At 50.6% G+C, this 18,697-nt stretch overlaps 1 protein-coding gene and 1 long non-coding RNA gene across 2 annotated transcripts; one reads left to right on the top strand and one right to left on the bottom strand.

The window, feature by feature from the left end:
* Nucleotides 1-44: 44 nt before the first annotated feature.
* Nucleotides 45-17,889, bottom strand: LAT2 (linker for activation of T cells family member 2). The gene is made up of 14 exons (XM_055714308.1): nucleotides 17,722-17,889; nucleotides 12,372-12,474; nucleotides 11,572-11,611; nucleotides 10,039-10,082; nucleotides 9,137-9,191; nucleotides 8,428-8,471; nucleotides 7,872-7,910; nucleotides 7,265-7,334; nucleotides 7,067-7,122; nucleotides 5,133-5,198; nucleotides 4,235-4,297; nucleotides 3,292-3,376; nucleotides 328-422; nucleotides 45-247 (listed from the first exon to the last, which is right to left on the bottom strand). The coding sequence occupies exons 2-14, from the start codon at nucleotides 12,454-12,456 to the stop codon at nucleotides 234-236; spliced, it is 756 nt and encodes a 251-aa protein (XP_055570283.1). The 5' UTR covers nucleotides 12,457-12,474; nucleotides 17,722-17,889; the 3' UTR covers nucleotides 45-233.
* Nucleotides 858-2,517, top strand: LOC129736366 (uncharacterized). The gene is made up of 2 exons (XR_008732841.1): nucleotides 858-1,934; nucleotides 1,967-2,517. It is a non-coding gene; the product is annotated as an uncharacterized LOC129736366 (long non-coding RNA).
* Nucleotides 17,890-18,697: the final 808 nt, after the last annotated feature.

Below are 18,697 nucleotides of genomic sequence, written 5' to 3' on the forward strand. Positions count from 1 at the left end.
GCAGACATCATCTGCATCATAGAAAACCATAATAAACCACCACATTTTCTTTGGAGGCTTTTCAATTTTAATAAATAAGTGGTACAGCGGTGCCAAATCTGTGCATTGGGGCTCAAGAGACAGAGGTTATGTTTCAGGGCTGGTGTTCCTACAGCAATACTGAAAGACTTGATGCCATTTCTGAGGCTGGCAGCTGTGGCTCTGACCTCAGTTGTTGCAGCGTCTTTGCATCGTTACAGAACAGATACTGAAACACAAGAAAAACCTGACATAGACACTGAATTACAAGCTGTGGATAAGGTGGGGATTTAATTCTGTTTAGCTTACATGAACAAGTTGGTATCTCATTCAGCACCAGAGAACTGCTGCTGTTGTAAAAGCATCCTCTGCCTTGCCAGTTCCTCTCCTGTAGGAAACTGCTTCTGTAGGAGAGCACAGGAACTAAATCAGAATATAATCCCTATGTCTTAATACCATCGTGCGTGAGTCACCCTGACATGTTAAGTAGCTGGCTGCATTAGTGCTCAGCAATTTAAACATTCATTTCATGCTTGACAGGAGAAAACATTACATGGACTGGTCATCCTCCTGCCAGGAGATGTGCAGGGAAATGAGATGGGATAATGAGCTTGCCCGTGGCCACTGCCAGAGTGCTCTCTCCAGTTGCAGGTTTGCAGTTGGACTTCCATGGGACTTCAAGCAGAGCATTTCTTCCTTTCAGTGGCACCCATTCTACGTGATCTTGGGTGCAATTTGGAGAAGGGATTTCACAGAGGGATCGAAATCTCCCCTCTCCCCGCGTGCATGCTCGCTGAATGTGCTCTCACAGCACAGCAAAGGACTTCTTCAGACTTTACTCAGAATAATTGAAAGAAGAGGGGAAAAAATAGTGAGTCCACTAACTTTTAATCCCTGCTTTCAACTTAACTCTGCTGCCTGTTACATATTCTTTCCAGAGAAAAGTAGTGAAGTATGCTACAAAACATCCATGTCTAAGCAGAAGCCCCAGCCATGCTTCCAGATGACAATCCCTGAGCAGAGCAGAGGGCACAGAAGTGCCAGGAGCCTGTTTCTGAATTCACCCTCCCTTAGTGGAAAACTTCTGCTGGCATTTGTTGGTTGGACTTTGGGATTTTATAGCGTTACTCTGCTAGCAAAGGCTATAACAAAGGCGTCACTACAATGGCAAAAAGTGCACTGCCAATTTTTGTTTACTTACAGAGCTGCCAGAAGCTATTTACACATACAGCCACGACAGCATTTTGCTAGGACTAGAGATTGTCCCAGAAAATCTGTTATCACCAGTCCTTCACAGGACAGCTATTCCTCCCTCTTCTACCTTCCTAGCGTCATTTATCACTTTGGGAGGTGGATTTATGGTAGCCCCTGTGCTGCTTTGATCATTGCTCCCCACCGAATCAGGTAGGGTCATTACAGAAGCTTTGCTAAATGTTTTGGGCATCTGTCAGCCCTGCTAGTTCCTCTCAGAGCTCTGGACGAGGTGGGCACTCTCCCAGTTACAAACAGCAACAGAGCAGTCTGCTGTGCCCAGTGCCATGGGGCCACTAGCCTAGCAAAAAGCAGGGCCATGCTGTGACTAATGCAGAAATGTAATCCCCTCCTCCTTGAAATTTCTCTGTGGAAGAGGAATAAATGCAGAAGTGCTTATAAAAGTTAGCATTATAGCACTTTTCATTTTTTTCAGGGATAATCTGCTTTCCCTCTAAACGCTTAGCCAACACAATGCCTGGCTATTCCCTAAACACCTAAAAAGCAAGTTTCTCTGCAGCCCCATCCAAAGCAGGCCAGTTTTATAATACTCTCTCAGTTTGCTGCAGCTCAAGCAGCGAGAGATGCCTGGCAGTGAGGTACTGCTGCGGCAGGTTTCTTGGGCTGGGGCTCCCGTGTTCAGCTGCATCCCAGCAGAGGCTGGTGTCAGGCTGTGGGGAGCTGCACGTGTCCGTAGGCTGGGCTGTGGGGAGCTGCGCGTGTCCATGGGCTGGGGACAGGTGTCCCACAGGCAGAGCTGTATTTGCTGCTGGCCAGACCATGTACATGTGCTGTTGGGAAGCAACTTGCATGCCACAAATGACACACATTGAATCCTTGCCAAAAAGCACAACCTGCCTCTGGTGCTGCTTCCCCTCCAGCATATGCTTTGTAAGAGCTAATGCTGCCGCCATGGGCTGCTGAAGTTCAAAGTAAACACTGTAATGTGGAGAACAGGGTGACAGTGCTTTGCGTGGCAGGGACAAATCTTAAACACTCTACACAGCTTCAGAAAGATCTGATTTTGGGAGTCTGCCCACAGTTCAGGAAATACAAAACCCTGTAACTGGAGCTGCCAGCACATGGCATAAAGACTATCCCGCTGGGTCTCTGTGGGTGCTCAGAGAGTAAAAACCTGACAGGGAGATCGATACTGGCCCCAGTCCCTCTCCCAGCTGGAGTCCCAGTCCAGTCTGGAGCAGGAAGACCAACAGGATGTGCCCTAACAGCATGTAGGGACATCACAGATCTCTACATTAGCACAGCAGCAGTTTACTTTCCTCTTCCCCTTTCTCAGCAATCCACATGCACTGCTCTGCCAAGAACCGAGCCAGTGCTTGCTGCAAGCTCTCTGCAAAGCCTCCAAGAGCCCCCTTTGAGCTGCAACAGCAAATGCAGAACCTGCCTCTGCATTTGGTATATCTGAGGCTGCTTTTCTTCTGTACGCTACCATGCATTTACTGACACCGTGTAATATCACCCACTCTTTCAGTGTCATGCAACCTTCCTGCAGCTCTTTACATATAGCTTTTACTTGAACTGCAGCGAGTAATTCCTTGTCAGCAGCATCAGGTTGCTGCTGATAATGGGGCAGGATATGTCATCTTAGCAGAGCAGGCAGGGCTCAGCTGAGCCCAGGGAATCCCTTACGCTGCTCAGCTTCTGAGCTGCACAGACCAGATTGGTTTTGGGGGTTCCTGTCTGCAGCATGTAGCAGTGCTGCCTGAAGCTGCTCTGAAGTGGTTTTGAGTTCCTGTGCCTGTTGGAGGAGGGCTGCACTGGGGCCAGGACATGGCCTTTGACAGATTTGTCTCCACGCTTGGCGTTAGTCAGCTTGGCATCAGCCAGAGACGTGGCACGGCACGGAGCAGGCTGCCCCTGCTCCCTGCACTGCTCACATGGGCTGCTGGGCACTGGCTGGCCCCACCAGCAAGGGCCAAAGCTCCAGCTGAGCTCTCGTTGGCATAAACACAATCCTTCCACTCCTAAATAGATACATCAACCCTTATGCTCTCTTTTTACCTTTGCATTGACAGAGTGTCAGAGCCTGACACAGGAGCCGTGTTGACGTAGTCTGGCTCATCATCTGGGCTTTCTCTCTGCAGAGCTGTGAGTGAAGATGGCAAGCACTGATCAGTAAGCGGGTTGATCTAAAAACACATATACGCCATAGACAGGCTGTGCGCTCTGCCAATATTTAGCCTTGCATCGCTGATGTATTTTTGTGCCTGGGCTAAGAAACCGCAGATCACAGTGTCAAGGTCTCCTTGAAGGGGCTTCAACATGGTCACGGCAAATTTGCAAACGCTCTGCAAGCGGCGAGCACAGACAGCTTTTCAGAGCCAGCAGAGACGGACTTAGATTTAATCTAGAGAGTGTGCAAACAGGATAACAAGAATAAGTTTGTTTAGGCAGCTTTCATACCAGAGACAGAAAGCTCCTAAACAGATATATGCAGACATTCACCACTATCTCCCAGGCCAGACTACCTGCTACACTTCACAGGAAGCCACACAGATTAAACTGCTCTTTAAAGGTCAGCTTAAAAAACATGCAGCCCCAATTACTGCAGGAGAGTTGCGGGCTGACCTGCTGGATGTGCGTGCTGCATATTTCTTTGTCGGAGGGGATTACAAGGCTGAGCTTGCACCAGGGCAACTTCAAAATATAAGAGGATGTAAGACACGAAGAGTGACATTCTCCTGTAGCATCCCATGGTCAGTGTTTAGGCACAGCCACCTACATGGTGGCCTTTGGAGTAATAGACATCCCAGCAGCATTCAATTACAAGCGTGTGTAGCAATTTGCAAATTGCCTTAGATGTTTATCACAGGCGACTGGAGAAAACATAACTCAAGATGGGGCCAGTGGCCGCATTACCCGGAGTGTGGTCTATACTTGTTTAGCGTGACAGGCACCCTGCCTATGAGCCTCATCTCTAAATAGTAAACTGCTGAGAACATACCTTCCACTTGCTGGAGTTCCCATACGTGTATCGCTGTGCTGTTCTCATAGTCTACAGCATCATCTGTGATTAAGAACGAGGACACAATGATGCTGAACAGCAAATGGGCTAAAACCAGACCTTTGTCAACCCCCCATCCTACCACCGCACCCAGACCAACCACCCCGTGCACGTGGGTGAGTTTCCAGCCAGGTGGCTGCCGTCCTGCCGCGGATCTGCTGACACTGCCTCATCGCTTTTCCAGCCCTGACCACATGCCTATGTATCTGCAGGCACGGACGGGGATCAGACTGGTCCCTGCTGCTCCTGCCTCCTCTAATCACTCTACAGAGCCAGGCAGAAGCAAGGCAGGCTCAAGCAGTGCAGAAAGTGTTAATGTTAACTCGCTGAAGGAAACCAAACTGACTTCCTATTTTGATTGCAACATTCCAGGACAGAAGCTAGAAGCCCTTAAACAGACACTGTGATCCAACGTCATCCTCCAGTGGCTCACTGGCTGCAGCCTTCTTGGGCTCGACATGATGAGAAACCTCAGCTAGGGGCTAGAGCCATGATCCATCTTGGCTATAACAACAGTAAAAACCTAGAGAAACAATGGCAGACCCCAGAGCTCCAGAACTGCTGCAGAAACCTCCAAGTCAAAGGGATCAGCTTGGAGGTGAGCTCTTGGCCAGTGAGATATCACCACATGCATTTTCCTGCAGAAAGGGGAAACATTCCAGGTCTGCTCTGTGCCTGCAGCAGCCCCTGCACCCTGACTCTGCCGGCCCGGAGCCGATAGGAATCACTGAGCCTGTGGACGAGGGGCTTTTCCCTTGGCTGCGCAGGCTGCTGTCCCTCTCCGCGCTTCCAGATACCTTTGTGCAACAGGCACACACCGCAGCAGCGACACACCTACCTGAATCGGAGCTGTGAGACACTTCAATGACAACGTTTTGATAGGAATGGGAATCCTCTTCTTTCTCTGGCAGAGAGAAGAAAGAGGGGACACAAAGGACTTCAGGAAGCGTAGGTGACCTGGAAAGATCCCTGATCTCCTGCAGGAGAGGGCTGTTTCCCACAACAGAATGCACATTAGGTAAAACATTGTTAGTCTTGGTGACAGCCTACACTGACCCAGGAACAAGGCATCCCCAGTGCAGCTGAACCGGGCGATCGCTGCCCCACGGCAGCACCATCTCCAATGCTGCGGAGTGCCAGCCAAGCCTCTTCAGGCACAGCACCACCCGTGGAGTGACCCAAGGACAAATGGAGAAAGCTGGTCCTGAGGCACCATGACTTTGCTTCCAGATAGGAGTAAAACCCAGTAAGCATCATTACTATAGCCCTACAGCAGCCCCTGCAGTGAACAGGAGGAGGGCTGGCTCTGGTGGGGAGTGAATCTCCAGGCTCCCAGCTCAGGGTAACAGCCAGGAGGGAGTTTTCCTTCCCAGAGAGTGATAACCTTGCGACTGTGGTGTCTTCTTGGGCTTATTCTCAGTTTCTGGGAAGGAACTGAGCCCCAATCCAAGCATGTAAAATCTAATAGCATCTAGAATCAAGATTTGCTTGAAAGAATTTAAAACCCTGAGCCCTTCATTCTGTTGCTGGTTATATCAGCTCTCTGGGTGTGCCCGTAAGCAGCCAAACCACATGAGTCCCTATATTGCTAACCTCAAAACCTGCATCCACTGGTGCTGCCACCACTGACACCCAGCAGTTGGTATGGTCATGGCACCTAAGCTGGAAAAGTTTGCTGGCAGTGAGTGCAGTAAGCACCGCTGCTGCCCACCTCACAACCCTCTGCTGCATCTCTAAAGGCTCAAAGAGGAGAAGCACTGAGGTCGACTGACCTCAGCCAGGACAGGCAGCCCCTCCGTGGGCCAGGGCTCTGCTGGCCAAGGCCACACTGGGCAGGAGGGGAAGGCATTAGCCAACTGAGCCACTCTGAGCAGCTCTGCAACAGCTACACACTGTCACTACCTCTAGGTAGTCCTCAGCCACTGAAAGCATTACAACTAATAAGAGTCACGAAGACGTTCATAGGAACACATTCAGGTTTCTCTTTCTCCCCTTTTTGTTCTGCCCCCCCCCCCCCCCTTTTTTTTTTAATGTAAATTCTTTTGGTAAACAAGATGCTTTTTCTCTTTTTTTTTTCCCCCCTCCCCCCCAGTCTCTTTAAATAAAGAATGCGATTCATGTTTTGAAATTAGTTTTGGATAAAAATAGATTGATGTCTGAGTCAGCACAGGGAAGTGCTGAGTACCCAGGGAGGTGAAAACATTTCACAGATGCAATATTTGCCTTGAAAAGATACTCTGAATGGAGCAGTGTGTTTCATCCCACCTTCATTCACTAGCTTCATCAACCAAGCACACAAAATATTTGAAGGTGTCCCTTTGGCGAAAAGCTTCTGGATGAGGACAGGTCCTTCCCTGTGTGCCTGGGCAGGACGCTGCGGGGCCGCAATCTCTGCTCATGCAAACCACACTGAGCTAAGAACAGGGAAGCGGCCACGTTACCCCATGTGCTCTTGCAGCAATGGAGAATCTGCTGCTGCCCAGAGATGAAACAGCAGGAACAAAGTGTCTTGTGCAATGGGAGACAGAGATGCATTTATGCTGTCCTGCTTATAGCCAACAGACGAACTGGTGGGAGCTTGGGCGTCCCTCAAGCCCCACGGCTCTGCTACCCCCCTTAAGGAGCGTGTCTCCCGGACCCATCCTTGCTCCAGGCCATGCAGCAATAACACCCAGACCTAGGCAAGAGAAGCCTTGTGAGCTCAGTGGAGCCCTGGGACTGCCGGGCTGGTGGCTGGAGAAGGAACCCATCTCACTCATGTGGAGACCTTACCATTGGGTGGTCTGAAGAAACTGGCACAGTTGTAGTAATCCAGAGATATGGGCTCCCTGCGAGAAGAACAGCCACCATTAGCTTCTCCTGCCTGAGGCAGCCCACAGGCTTCCCAGCCTGAGCTATAAGAGCCAGGACCGTGCTGGGACCAGTATGGCTCTGCTCCATCGCACTGGTGGGCAGCAACCAGCTACTTACACGTAGGCAGCGTCCTCTTGCAGGTAGTCCTCTGCAAGCACAGAGGGTTTGCCATCAGCACGCCGTACCACTGCAGAAACCCAAACCGCCATCCCAGAGCACAGCTGGACAAATCCCCCGCGCACAGCTAGAGCAGATGGCCCCAGCAGCCCGAACGCCTTGGCACAGCCCCGAAGCCCATCCACAAACAAAGCCTGGAGGCTGGAGGCAGGGCAGGCAGCCCCAATCCACCCCAGGCCTGGAGAAAACCAGGGCTCATCGCCTCTCATGGACAGAGCCCGCCAGCTGGCAGGGAGATCAGGAATATTCCTCCAGTTTGGGAAATGAGAGCACAGCCCCATACGCCAATAATCCTCTTAGGGCAAGCGCCAGCTCACGCTCCATGGGAGAGAGCAGGGGGCTTGCAAGCATCCCGTCCCCCTCCATCCTGGCTGTTAATCAGATCAGTGCATGTCTTATAAAGCAATCACTAAATTAACCAAGCTGGAGCTCTGCTAGCTGCAGCAGTGGCTGCCTGCATGCTCCCTGCCGGCTCTCAGCCCCGGTAAGCTCTCAGCACCTTGGCAGCCTTCCCCCCAAAATCCGGCCACCCAGCTGCACCATTTACCTGTCAGGAAGTTCTGGTACCTGCACTCGGTCCGGCTCCCTGGGAAAAAGCAGAGAGCACGTTACGCTCCGGCTGAGCGATGGGAGCGGTTCAATGACGGGGCCACCAAGCATTTGGGGGCCGTGGGCCGTGGCTGCACAGTCAGATGCCCCAGGGCAGAGGGGCTGGGACAGCCAGGGGTGTCATTTCACATAAACTGGCCCCATGGCTCTAACCGGGACTGGGCAGCTGCAGCAGGACGAGCACTGGATTTTAAACTCAGACCCAGGTTAGATCTTGTAAAGGGTCGCTGCGCACCATCACGGGTAGGTGCTAGTAACAGGAGGGAATTTTATTACTGCTCGGCTTGTTTCCAGGATAACCCCCCGGTCCAGCAGCGAGTAACCAGCCTCTCACAGGCTCCATCTTCCCAAGACCGGTGGGAGCTCCCAGCTGGCACCTATACAAATCATGTTTGCAACATCCCCACTTTGGGATTTCACGGTAGGTGCTTCCCCTGTGGCCACGTGGATGGGGAATGCATTAAACCAGCGCCCATCCCGGGGGAGATGCTCACCGTATCCAGCGTGCCGGGAGGCACTGAGTTCCTTGGTGGTTTTCCTGAAAGAAAGAAAAGGGAAGTAAAATCCCAGGTCTGAGCAACCGTCCCGGGGCTCACAAACCACAGCAGTGACTAAGCCAGAAGGACCGTCTGTGAAACCTCCCTGTGAGGTTAGAACGGGGCTCACACTGAGCGATGGGAGCTAAAGAGTTTGGGGTCAAATCCCAAGATGGGAATAACTATGCCTGAATATTGCAGCAGAGTTACTGTGTCTGTATAGTTCTTGGGGGTTTTAGAGATGGGGAGAAAGGTATTTCTCTTGTCAAACCACTTATAAACAAAGAATGGCCATTTATTTTTCGTGATGTACCTGTTCTGCACAGCCCCAGCTCATCTCCTTGGGTCTGATTTAAATGGTTGCCAGTAGGATGCGGTCAGACTGAAGAAAATCCACAAAAATGCACAAAAACCCACTGTCGACCATCAAAAAATTAATCGACCTGATCTAGCTGAAGATGTTCCTGCTCACTGCAGGAGGGGCTGGACTAGATGACCTTTAAAGGTCCCTCCCAATCAAACTATTCTACGATTCTTGCAGTATAGCCCAAGCCACATCCATAGGGTCCAGAACCCAATCCCAAATCTTGAATATTCATGTATGTTGGGTGAAATTCATCCAATCCTGGCCCTACAGCTAGATTTTGTTCGAGGTTTTTTTACCTACCTTGCTATTGATAAGTTTTCAGGCTCCTTAATTTGTTCCAGCCTTCGGGTCGTAGCTAGCACCAAGAACAAAATGAGGTGTTAATTATTACGGCAGCAGCAGATATTTCAAAGAGCATCCACCAGAGGGGATTCCTCCGTACTGGCAAGCATTTTTCTAATGCATCCCAAAATAGCTTCCAAATCGTTCCTTGAAAGTTCAGAAATGGCCAAACCAGGAAACAAATAGAGGCAAAGCTGGTGCCCATTGCCCGCAGAGCCAGCAAACCCACACCGGAGGAAGCTGCTATCCCAACTGCTCCCTTTTTGCCTGTTCTCCCCCAACCCTGCTTGATGGGGGGGCCTTTCCCATGCTCAGCACCCCCCCTTCGCCCTGCACCCGCAGGTTGTGAGCCTCGGGCGGGCTGGGCTCCAGCAAAGGCTCGTAGGGGGGTTATGGGGCTCAAGCCCAGCAGGGTCCCAGGGGTCGGAGCGGCCCCGCAGAGCCTGTCTGCGGGTGGTGACATTTAATACAGACTGTCAGCAGCTGATTTCAGGATAAAAATGAAAAGGTCAGCACCTTACCCAACTTGCTGGAGGAAGCAGCAAGAGGGTGATGGTAAATGAGTCACTCCTAGCGATTCGGGTTCACCCACACGGGTGAGCTTGGAGGAGCCCAAGTGAAGATGCTGCATTTCAGTGACGTTGCTTTTGTGATTTATTTTCAATGTCAAGGGACATCTTTTTCCTAGAGCTCAGAACTTGCATCCCCAGAAGCATCTAAGCTGGCTTTGACAATCTCGGTCTTACATCATTTCACCGCCTGGCTTCAACGTGACCCTTGTATTTTTACCCCACCGCAATTCCCTGCGTGCAGGACCCCCACCCCGCAGCACAGGAGCCCCGTGCAACATTCGTACTCACTGGAATGGAATCGAATCACCTCAAACGTCTGCTGCCCTTCAAGCCTGGGAAAAATAGAGGTACAACCTCAGCAGAAGGTGGGGGTCTGTGACACGGAAAATCAGTGCAAGCCCTCCCCACTCGGCGAGCGGAGGGAAGAGGGCAACAGCCTCCAAACTGGGTTTAGTGAAACGCCGAGGCACGCTGCTCAGCACGTCACGCAGGACTCGTGTGAGCTGGGAGCAGTTTTGTAGACCCTTCTCTGACCCTTTAAAATCAAGATGTGCTTCTGAGCCATTGCCAGAGCAGCCAGCAGAGGGAAGGACACAGGGACAATTCCAGCTCCAATGCTTTATGGACCAGTTAAGGCCAGAAGAGCATTTTCACCCACAAAATCCATGGTTGTTCACCCATGAAATGGCTTCAAACCACACTGCTTCACCTCTGCTGCTGTCCCTGCCCCTCCTAACATGCCTAGACATCAACCTGAAATAACATACGTGATCAACAATAAAAATAACATATGCCCAGGAACCTCTTTACATTTTAGTTAGAGCCACTCTTCGGAGCACAAGAGGATTCAGCAGCTCCTCTGCTGCAGATGCACAGAGGCACTTGCCAACTCTGATTTTGGGACCCTGAAAGCACCCCTTTCCCCCCACTCCTCTCCCTTAAGTCACCCCCCATCCCAAGCTGGTATTCACAGCTCGGGGCTGGCGGGGAGATGAGATGTCAGGAGACCTCCTGGCGAAGTCTGTAAACGCGTAGAGTTAAACCCCTTTGCCTGCAAAAAAGCCCTAACTAACCCAAAACAGAGCTCTCAAGGGAGCACACAATAGCACGAGCCTGAAGTCAAACCACCTAACCATCCAGTTAGGAATTTCCAGAAGCTGGGATGGCTCAGTACAAGCCCGCAGGATGGTGCCTGCGCTGGCTTTCCCAACGATGGACCACACCAAAGCCCTTCCCCCATCCTGGAGCAGAAGCAAACACCCCAACCCCACGGAGGCCTTTGCAGAGCCCCTCTGCACCACATTTGCTCCTATATCAAAGGTTACAAGCCAGCTTTTTTTTTTTTTCTATTATTCAGCTGTGGTTTGTCTGTTGCTGAAGGAAATAAGGGGGTGTGCGTGTGTACATGATGCGTTTCCTTCGCTGCTTATGCTGCAGGTCGGTGGTTGCTCTGGCACAGGGTCCCACTGGCACCAGCCAAAAGCAGGGTCTTGTTTGTGAAGTTACCAACCCCTGTCCCTCACCCTGGGGCACGACAGGACAGGATAAGGACTTGCCCTTCCAATTCTCTGAGACTTTTTTTCCAGCTAGTTAATGACTCACAGGTATCACAGTCAGAGCTTCAGTTTCATTTTGGATTATTCTTTGGAAAGGCAGCGCCCTGGGCTGGGGCTCACCATCCTCCACGCCCCATTCTGGGGTTCCTTCATTTTATATCAATCCAGATTTCAGCTGGGAGGCATGGAATGGGTCTGGCTCCAGCCAGGGTCTCACCCGGGTGAGCTATTTGGGGGAGAAATGTGACTGTGAAAGGCAACTTACTGGTTCGTCCTCTCACTTGGCTGCTTCTCTCGCTTGGTGGCTGGAAGACAAAGGGGAAAAAAAAGCTCTTAGAAAAGGATGACTTGGGAGTTAAAGATCAGAAAGACCAACAGAACACATTTGCAAAACTTCTGCAACCAGAAGCATGAGAGGACAGCGGAGGCAGAGAGCAGCAGTTGCGATAGGGATTTCATTAATTTTTTTAAACCATGTTTAAATCGTAGTATTTGTCTCAGACACCGCAGAGCAAGCCAGGATTCCCGTCTCCAAAGCCCCAGACTGCAGCCTCTCTCCCCCAGCATAACCCACCCAGTGCCCAGAGGTGGGCTTGAAGCCCCACTGGGGTGGTTGCTCACCCCACTCAATTTATAATTAATGGATATATGAATTTATCCCCCAGGCTCTCCTTCTGTGCCTGCCTTCCCCCTGCCTGTCTGCCCCAGAATCTCTGCAGGATTTGTGCATCTGGAGCTGGCCCTCCTGGGTCGAGTGTCCCACAGCCACCCCCCACGGTGACTATGGGCAGGGGTCTGCAGCCCATGGTGTTGTACCCACCCTGGGGAAGGGGTGCTGCAGGGGTGGGGGGTCCTTCCACCACCTCAACTGCTCTCCGGCTGCCAGCAGAGACCCTTCCCAGCTCAAGGTGCTGGAGCATCCTGGTGAGGGCGGCATTCCCCGCGCCTGCACATGGCTGAGCAGAACCAGACCCACCCAGAGGGCACATCCCGAGAGGAAAGGGTCAAGCTAGCGTGCCCCCCCCCCCCCCCCCAGGACCCCAAAGCACAAGGACAGGGCCTTACCGGAGAGCTGGCACTTGACGCAGAGGCTGACAGCGGCCCCGAGCAGCATCAGCGCGGCTGCCCACAGCAGCTCCAGCTGCGCCATGGCCTGGCTGCATCCAGCCTGAAACACAGCGGCGAGGGGACCCCGTGAGCATTGAGGGCACGTCGCTCGGAAAGCTCTTACCCCCCGAAGGGCCACGTTGCCTTCACACCCCCAAAGAACTGGCCATTCGCTGAGGACACAGAAGAGACTTTAAAATTATTTCACAGGGCGGCGGAGGCAGCGCCCTTTCCCCACGCTGCTCCGGTCCGAGGGGCTACCCACACACGTTCCACACCAGTAACACCTGAGCACACCCCGGGGCTGAGCCCTCGATTCATTGTAGGGAAAGAGGGTCACGGGGTTCCCCTCAGGGCACTGGCACAAAGAGGAAAAACCCACTTGAATTTACTCGTTCCCAATCCCCCGAAACCCACATTGCCATCATCAAACGTTGTCAGCAGATACTATTTTTTCACATCTAGAGGACAGGGCAAAAAGGGAGGCACGCGGAGATGCTCAGAGCTGCCAAGACCTTTGTGCAAGACATTCTGGCTCTTTCCCTGCAGCACAGAATTACTTTCAATGTTAAATTCCCCACACTTATTTTTTCTGCATTGAGCTGGCCCGGACACCGGCTCTTCCCCTCCTTCCCACGACAGGCTCTTCCACAAACAGCAGCTAACATTTTGCAATCATCAGTATCATTTGGCTTCAATTTCTTCCTTTAAAATACAAAACCTCCTATAAATATCACAGAAAACAGCCTGCTGGGACTGAGACAGATGATTTAGCCCATTCCTATTCCCTAGGGCCAGCTTTTCCTTACTTACAGATTATTTTAATTTATTTTTGTTTTTAATAAACTTCTCGTTTGGCACCTAGGGATAGAGATGCTTTAGCTTGCCAAAGGCCAGCACGTTGTCATTCTGCCTGGTGGGAAGCTTCGCTCCTGCCTGACTTCAATCTCCTTTATTACCACTGAAGCCTGCGCTGTAATCAGTAGAGCCACTGTGAATGGGGGGAGGAAATATATATATATGCACATACATATAATTAATAATTGAAATATTAAAGCATTAAGTATTAATACAGTCATTATAAATATATGTATTATAAGTATAGTTAAATATATAAACATAGATTTATAGAAATGTAAATAATAAAGAATTTAAAATATCAATAACAGACCACAGAAAACAGCAGCCTGATTCTGCCCTGCTCAGCACCTTTTGCCTCCGCTTGCATAAAGCGGAATAAACAGCATTTCTCTGCCCAAACTGCAAGCCGCTGCCGCTCCACCAGCCCGTTCGCATGGGAGAACCCTCAAAGCCCCCACCCACCCCCGCCCAGCAGCCACACGAGCATCCTCCTGCCCAGTGCTGTGGCCAAGGATGCTGGTGGGAGGTTTGTGGTCCAGCTTGGCACTGGAGTCCTGGTCTTACACAGGTATCCTAATTACCAGGGCGCAGTGTAAATCCGTGTGGGGCAGGGGAAGGAGAAGACAGGCACAGCCTCCTGAGCACCTTGCTCTGCCCCTGCCAGGAGGGAGCCATCGCCACAGGGCAGTCGGGGCTTGGTGCCAGCATCCTCTCCAGCATCCTCTCAGCGCTGCCTGAACACCGCCTGGCTGCCCAAGAGTGACCCGACACCCAGCAGGATGTCAACTCATCCTTTGTTGAGAAAAATGGGTGTATTTCTACTCTTTGAGGCTGCTGGCCTCCCAGCACTCATGCCACTGTGGCTTTGCTCTCTATAGACCCCCAGAGGCCTTTCCTTCCTTTCTTAGGAAAATGGGATGAGTAATTTTAAATTAACTGTGTGCCCAGACCCCCCCAGACCCACCCTGGAGGCGGGGGACCAGCACCCCCAGCCACAGCTGGGACGTCAGGGACAGAGCCTGGTCAAACCCATGTGGTTTCTCACATCATTTTCCCTTGGCTCAGCATCCCCCCTGGAAATCACGAGCCGTGGATCATCTCTAAAGCATCTGCAAGAGGCAGCTAAGGGAAGCTGGCCTGAGGCCGGTGACCAAAATTCATTATACAAAGGGCTGTAACACTGTTAGTTTGGGGGAGGGGGGGTTGCCCTTTTTTTTTTTAAAAAAATAATAAATTAAAGTAAAGATAAGGTGGAGCTGAAGGCGCCCGACACCACTGACCTAGTTTGTAGCGCTGTAGGAAGGCCAGCATCTCCCTTCTAGACCCAGTTTTATCTCTGCGGTGGGGCAGTATATCAGCAAAGCCAGGCTGCTCCCGAGCCCCCAGCCCCACAAGACCACCACCAGCTGTTACCCACCACGGCTGCCCTGCAGGGCACCACACATCCCATCCCCATCACAGCATCCCTGCAGCAAAAGCTCCCACAGGCACCAAGCCATGAGCACCCCACCAGCCTGGGGGGTCTTGTGTTCACCGAACACCCGAGCCCATGGAAATCCTCCCTTCTGGTACAAAACCTCCTCTCGGCAGGAGCTGATGGAAGGAGGTGATGAACAGACTGATGACAAGCAGAAGGCTGGAGGCACTTACTCACGGCTGGCGGGATATAAATAAAATATTTGGAAGGCTGAACATGCTTCCCTGGCTCTCCGACTTGGGGAGAGGAGAATAAACAGCCTCCAAGCACCCAGGTCTGTGGCAAGATCCATGTGTATCAGAAGGACGCGCAGTCCCGCTCATCTGGGAATGCACCCTGGCTTTCAAGATGCTAAATTCAAACATGGGGGAAACCAGGTTCCCAGCTAGTTTCAGGAGCAAGATGCAGACAGCATCAAAATGCCCCGTTCTGTTTATACTCTTCTCTGTTCTTCTTTTGTTTTTTTTTTTTTCTCCCCCTTTTTGCACCAGCAGAAGGTTCTTCTTGCACGAGGGAGCTGGTGTGGCCACAGCACGTGCTGCCGGCGGTGCAATCCCCCGGGATTGCACCTGAATAAGCGATTCCAGGGAAAGACAACGTTGTGGGCTGGATAAACAGTGATGCCCGCAGCACCGCAGCGAGGGGGGAGCCTGCCTGCCCCAACAGGGGCTGCTTGTCTCATGACAATTTTTTTTTTTTTTTTTTTAATGGGAAGAGTTAACGAACTTGCAAGTGATCATTCACCCTGTACACGTTAGGTGTTTTTTCAGCCCAGCTGCTGGTGCAGAAGGTTTCTAGTCCTAAATTAAGGATTCACGCCCGTTAACAGGGCTCACGATGAACAGTCAAGGGAAGAAGAGGCTGCTTTACCAGGGAACACAGAAAGATCCCCTCCTTTTAAATCTACTAAAGCAAAGAGCGAGAGTACATGGACACCATTAATCCGGCCAAGAGAGAAACACCAAAGTGAGCAAAGCTGTTTAAATTTAAATAAGACAATACTGGCTTATATAGTGTGGGGGTATACGCTGGATATGCACAGGCTAGAAATAAAAATCCCTAATGGATGGAAAGTCTGGAAGAACTTTCCAACAGCAGCAGCAGTGGGAAAAAGCTCACTTAAAACCCCTTTAACGGTACTTAAAATGTACTTAAACTTTTTGCTGAAAAACGAGGAGGCTGAGGAATGTGTTGATGTGGCATCGGCAGAAAGGGGTGGGTTTCTGCAAGATCGTTTCTCACAAAGTCATCTTAGCCCCGTGCAGGCATCAAGCCCACCCCCAAGTTCATATTGCAAGATAAAGACAGAAATCGCAGATTAATGCAATTTATTTAACCCCTTTGAAAAAAAAAAAATACCCAAAAGGCAAGTATAAAACAGTCGTCTTCTTTCCTCTCCAGGAAGTTTTGTAGCCTGCACCAGTTTGCAATAAATTAAACTAATTCAGACTGATTGGATGAGTCACTGGCATGAAATATAAAGCGGAGCTAAATTAAGGTTTATTTAAAACCTTGCCATATGAAATTTAGCACACTGACTTGTTGAACAGATGCAATATTCAACTTGACTCCATGTCTTGAACGTTTCTAAGAAAGGAAATGCTACTTTCTGTTTGTCTGTGCTGCAGAAAGTCCTATCCATTTAGAAATTAAAGTCTCAGACGAAGGAGCTCCTGTGGTTGGAGCCACTTCAATGACCAGCATGAGCCTGTGGAAAAGCTCCTTTCCAGAGGTCTGCACATCCCATTTCCTACCAGAGCTTTTATGCCAGTGTTCAGTTTTCTTAGGAAAGCTGCTGCCATAGAGATAAAGTCTGGTTTTCCACAGCTATTCAAGCAGAGCGTGCTTTATCTTATACCAGGGGAGCGGTAGATGCATTTTAGTAGAACACAGGACGAGAGGGAAAATTGGAATTGATAAATCAACTTTCACATGGATTATCGCTTTGCAAAATGCTTTAAAAACCCTCAGGTGGAAAATACAGTGGGAAATCCTAACTGCAACAAGCACGCCAGCATAAGGACATAATTCATAGAAATATCCTGTATTTGCCCTTAACTTCCCCCATTTCAGGCAGCATCAAAGCCATGAAGCGTCCTTCGCCACCACTGCGGAGCCCAGGGGAACGCCACGGTAGGAACTACAGATATCGGCAACCCGTATGTACGTAACTACGTCTCCTACATAGTCCAAAGCAACGAAAACGAGCCAATAACACACAAGATTATCCCATCAGAATCCTGTTTTGCTAAAGTGTCTGCCTCAAGTGTCTACCTCATGGCCCGTATTACACTGAACATTGATCACAAGAGAAAACTGATGGAGAGACAAAGCTCCTTCCCTCTAGGATCAGCAATTTCAAGGACTTCTGTGCAGTAAAATAAATACATTCATACACACAATGCCAGCCAGCCCTGAAACCGATGGAAATCCCAGAAAGCACAGGTCAGTTCAGCCATTTCATAGGATTGGCTTTGGAGGGGGAAGCAGCATGGTCTGCAGCGGTCCCAGAAGCAGGACCAAAGAGATTTGGGATAAGGGCAGCTCGGTCTGAATCTTCCGGAATATTTTAGTAGATGTAAATGCAGAAATAACGTAATGAAAAACCAGCCATGTTACCATCAGCAGGTGGGGTAGGAAGATTTGAAGAATAATATTGTAAAACGGGCAGTCTAGGCTGTACGGGCAGAGTCTCATCTTGGGTCTAGAGGGGTGTAAATGCTGCCGAGATATTTGGTACCTTTCGTACCTTGGAGCTTGTCAGGCAACAGCCCCCAGCTGCAGTGAGGGGTAACAGCCAGCACACGGCTTTCCAGAGGGGTTTTACAGGGATGACCTTGAACTCTATATAAAGGTCACCGAGATCTAGCTGAGGCTCTCTGAGCTCACCAAAATCAGTGGGGCACCCCAAAAGCCTTCACACGACCCCCACGCACCCCCAGGCACCCTTCTCTCCCCATCCCACCTTACCCTCAGCCGCTCGTCCCCATCTGTCCCATCTCCTCCTGCACGGTCACACGCCACCAGCACTGGAGCCGGTTCCTCCCGGGCTCGTTCACCAGCTTCTGGTTTCCTGTCATCATCTGAATCACCAACCCCAACATCCGCCGCTCGGCCACGCAGCCCCCGGCCGGCACACAAGGGGGACCCGCGGGTGCCGCTTGCACCAACTCACCCCGCGCAGCCGCTCACAGGAGCCTCTCGGCGCATCTGCCCGGGGCAAGAGGATGGGGCTTGGATGGTGGGGAACCACAGATGCCACCAAGGTCCCTTCCCAAGCAGCACCCGAGTTTCAGACGGGGCTGGTGCCCCCAAAAAACATTCAAGTTTCCTTTTAGCAAAGAGCCTCGGCAAGATTTAACACCACACACTGGAAGCGGCAGATGCTGCGCGGGAAAACTCGCGGCAGATAAAGCAAAGAGCAAATCCTCACTTAATTTTTACAGAAAAGATACCGAGTCTCAAAGGCAGAAAATAGCCTGAGGTCACCATTGCTATGGGCCAAACCTGGAGCTCCCCTCCAGAGCTGTAGGAATAAAATAATTTCTTATGCTTCAGCATCGGTAGTTTGCTGAGATCAGGCACAATTTCACTGTATTCTCAAAAAAAAAAAAAAAGAAAGAAAGAAAAAAAAAAAAGAAAAAAGTAGTTCCTGATAATTTTTTTTTGGTGCTTAAATAGAATAAGGAAGGTTTATTAATACCAAGGAATTTATCTGCTGGCTTAGAGCCCCGCTACAGTACATGGATTGTGTATCCTGCTCCAAGGATGGGAAAGCCCGCGCACGCATGTAACAGCCCCGAATAGCTGTAACACCGGCACATAACAGCACACGCTTCACAACTGCAAACAAAACCACGTTTCATGCTGCTGCTCATGAAGGCTCTGTAAAACCTCTCTCACATACAGCCATGTAAATTATTCACTAAAGGGAAATTCTGTTATA

This window comes from Falco cherrug, chromosome 1 (genome assembly GCF_023634085.1).
Source record: "Falco cherrug isolate bFalChe1 chromosome 1, bFalChe1.pri, whole genome shotgun sequence".
In the NCBI taxonomy this organism is placed as follows: Eukaryota; Metazoa; Chordata; class Aves; order Falconiformes; family Falconidae; genus Falco; species Falco cherrug.

Excerpts from the sequence above, each read along its gene's own strand:
- LAT2 (XM_055714308.1), bottom strand. The coding sequence starts at position 12,456 with ATGGCGCAGCTGGAGCTGCTGTGGGCAGCCGCGCTGATGCTGCTCGGG. Across the intron at positions 7,335-7,871 it reads GTACCAGAACTTCCTGACAG|TGGTACGGCGTGCTGATGGC; the intron begins GTAAATGGTGCA and ends GGGTTTCTGCAG. Across the intron at positions 7,123-7,264 it reads CAAGAGGACGCTGCCTACGT|GGAGCCCATATCTCTGGATT; the intron begins GTAAGTAGCTGG and ends TTCTTCTCGCAG.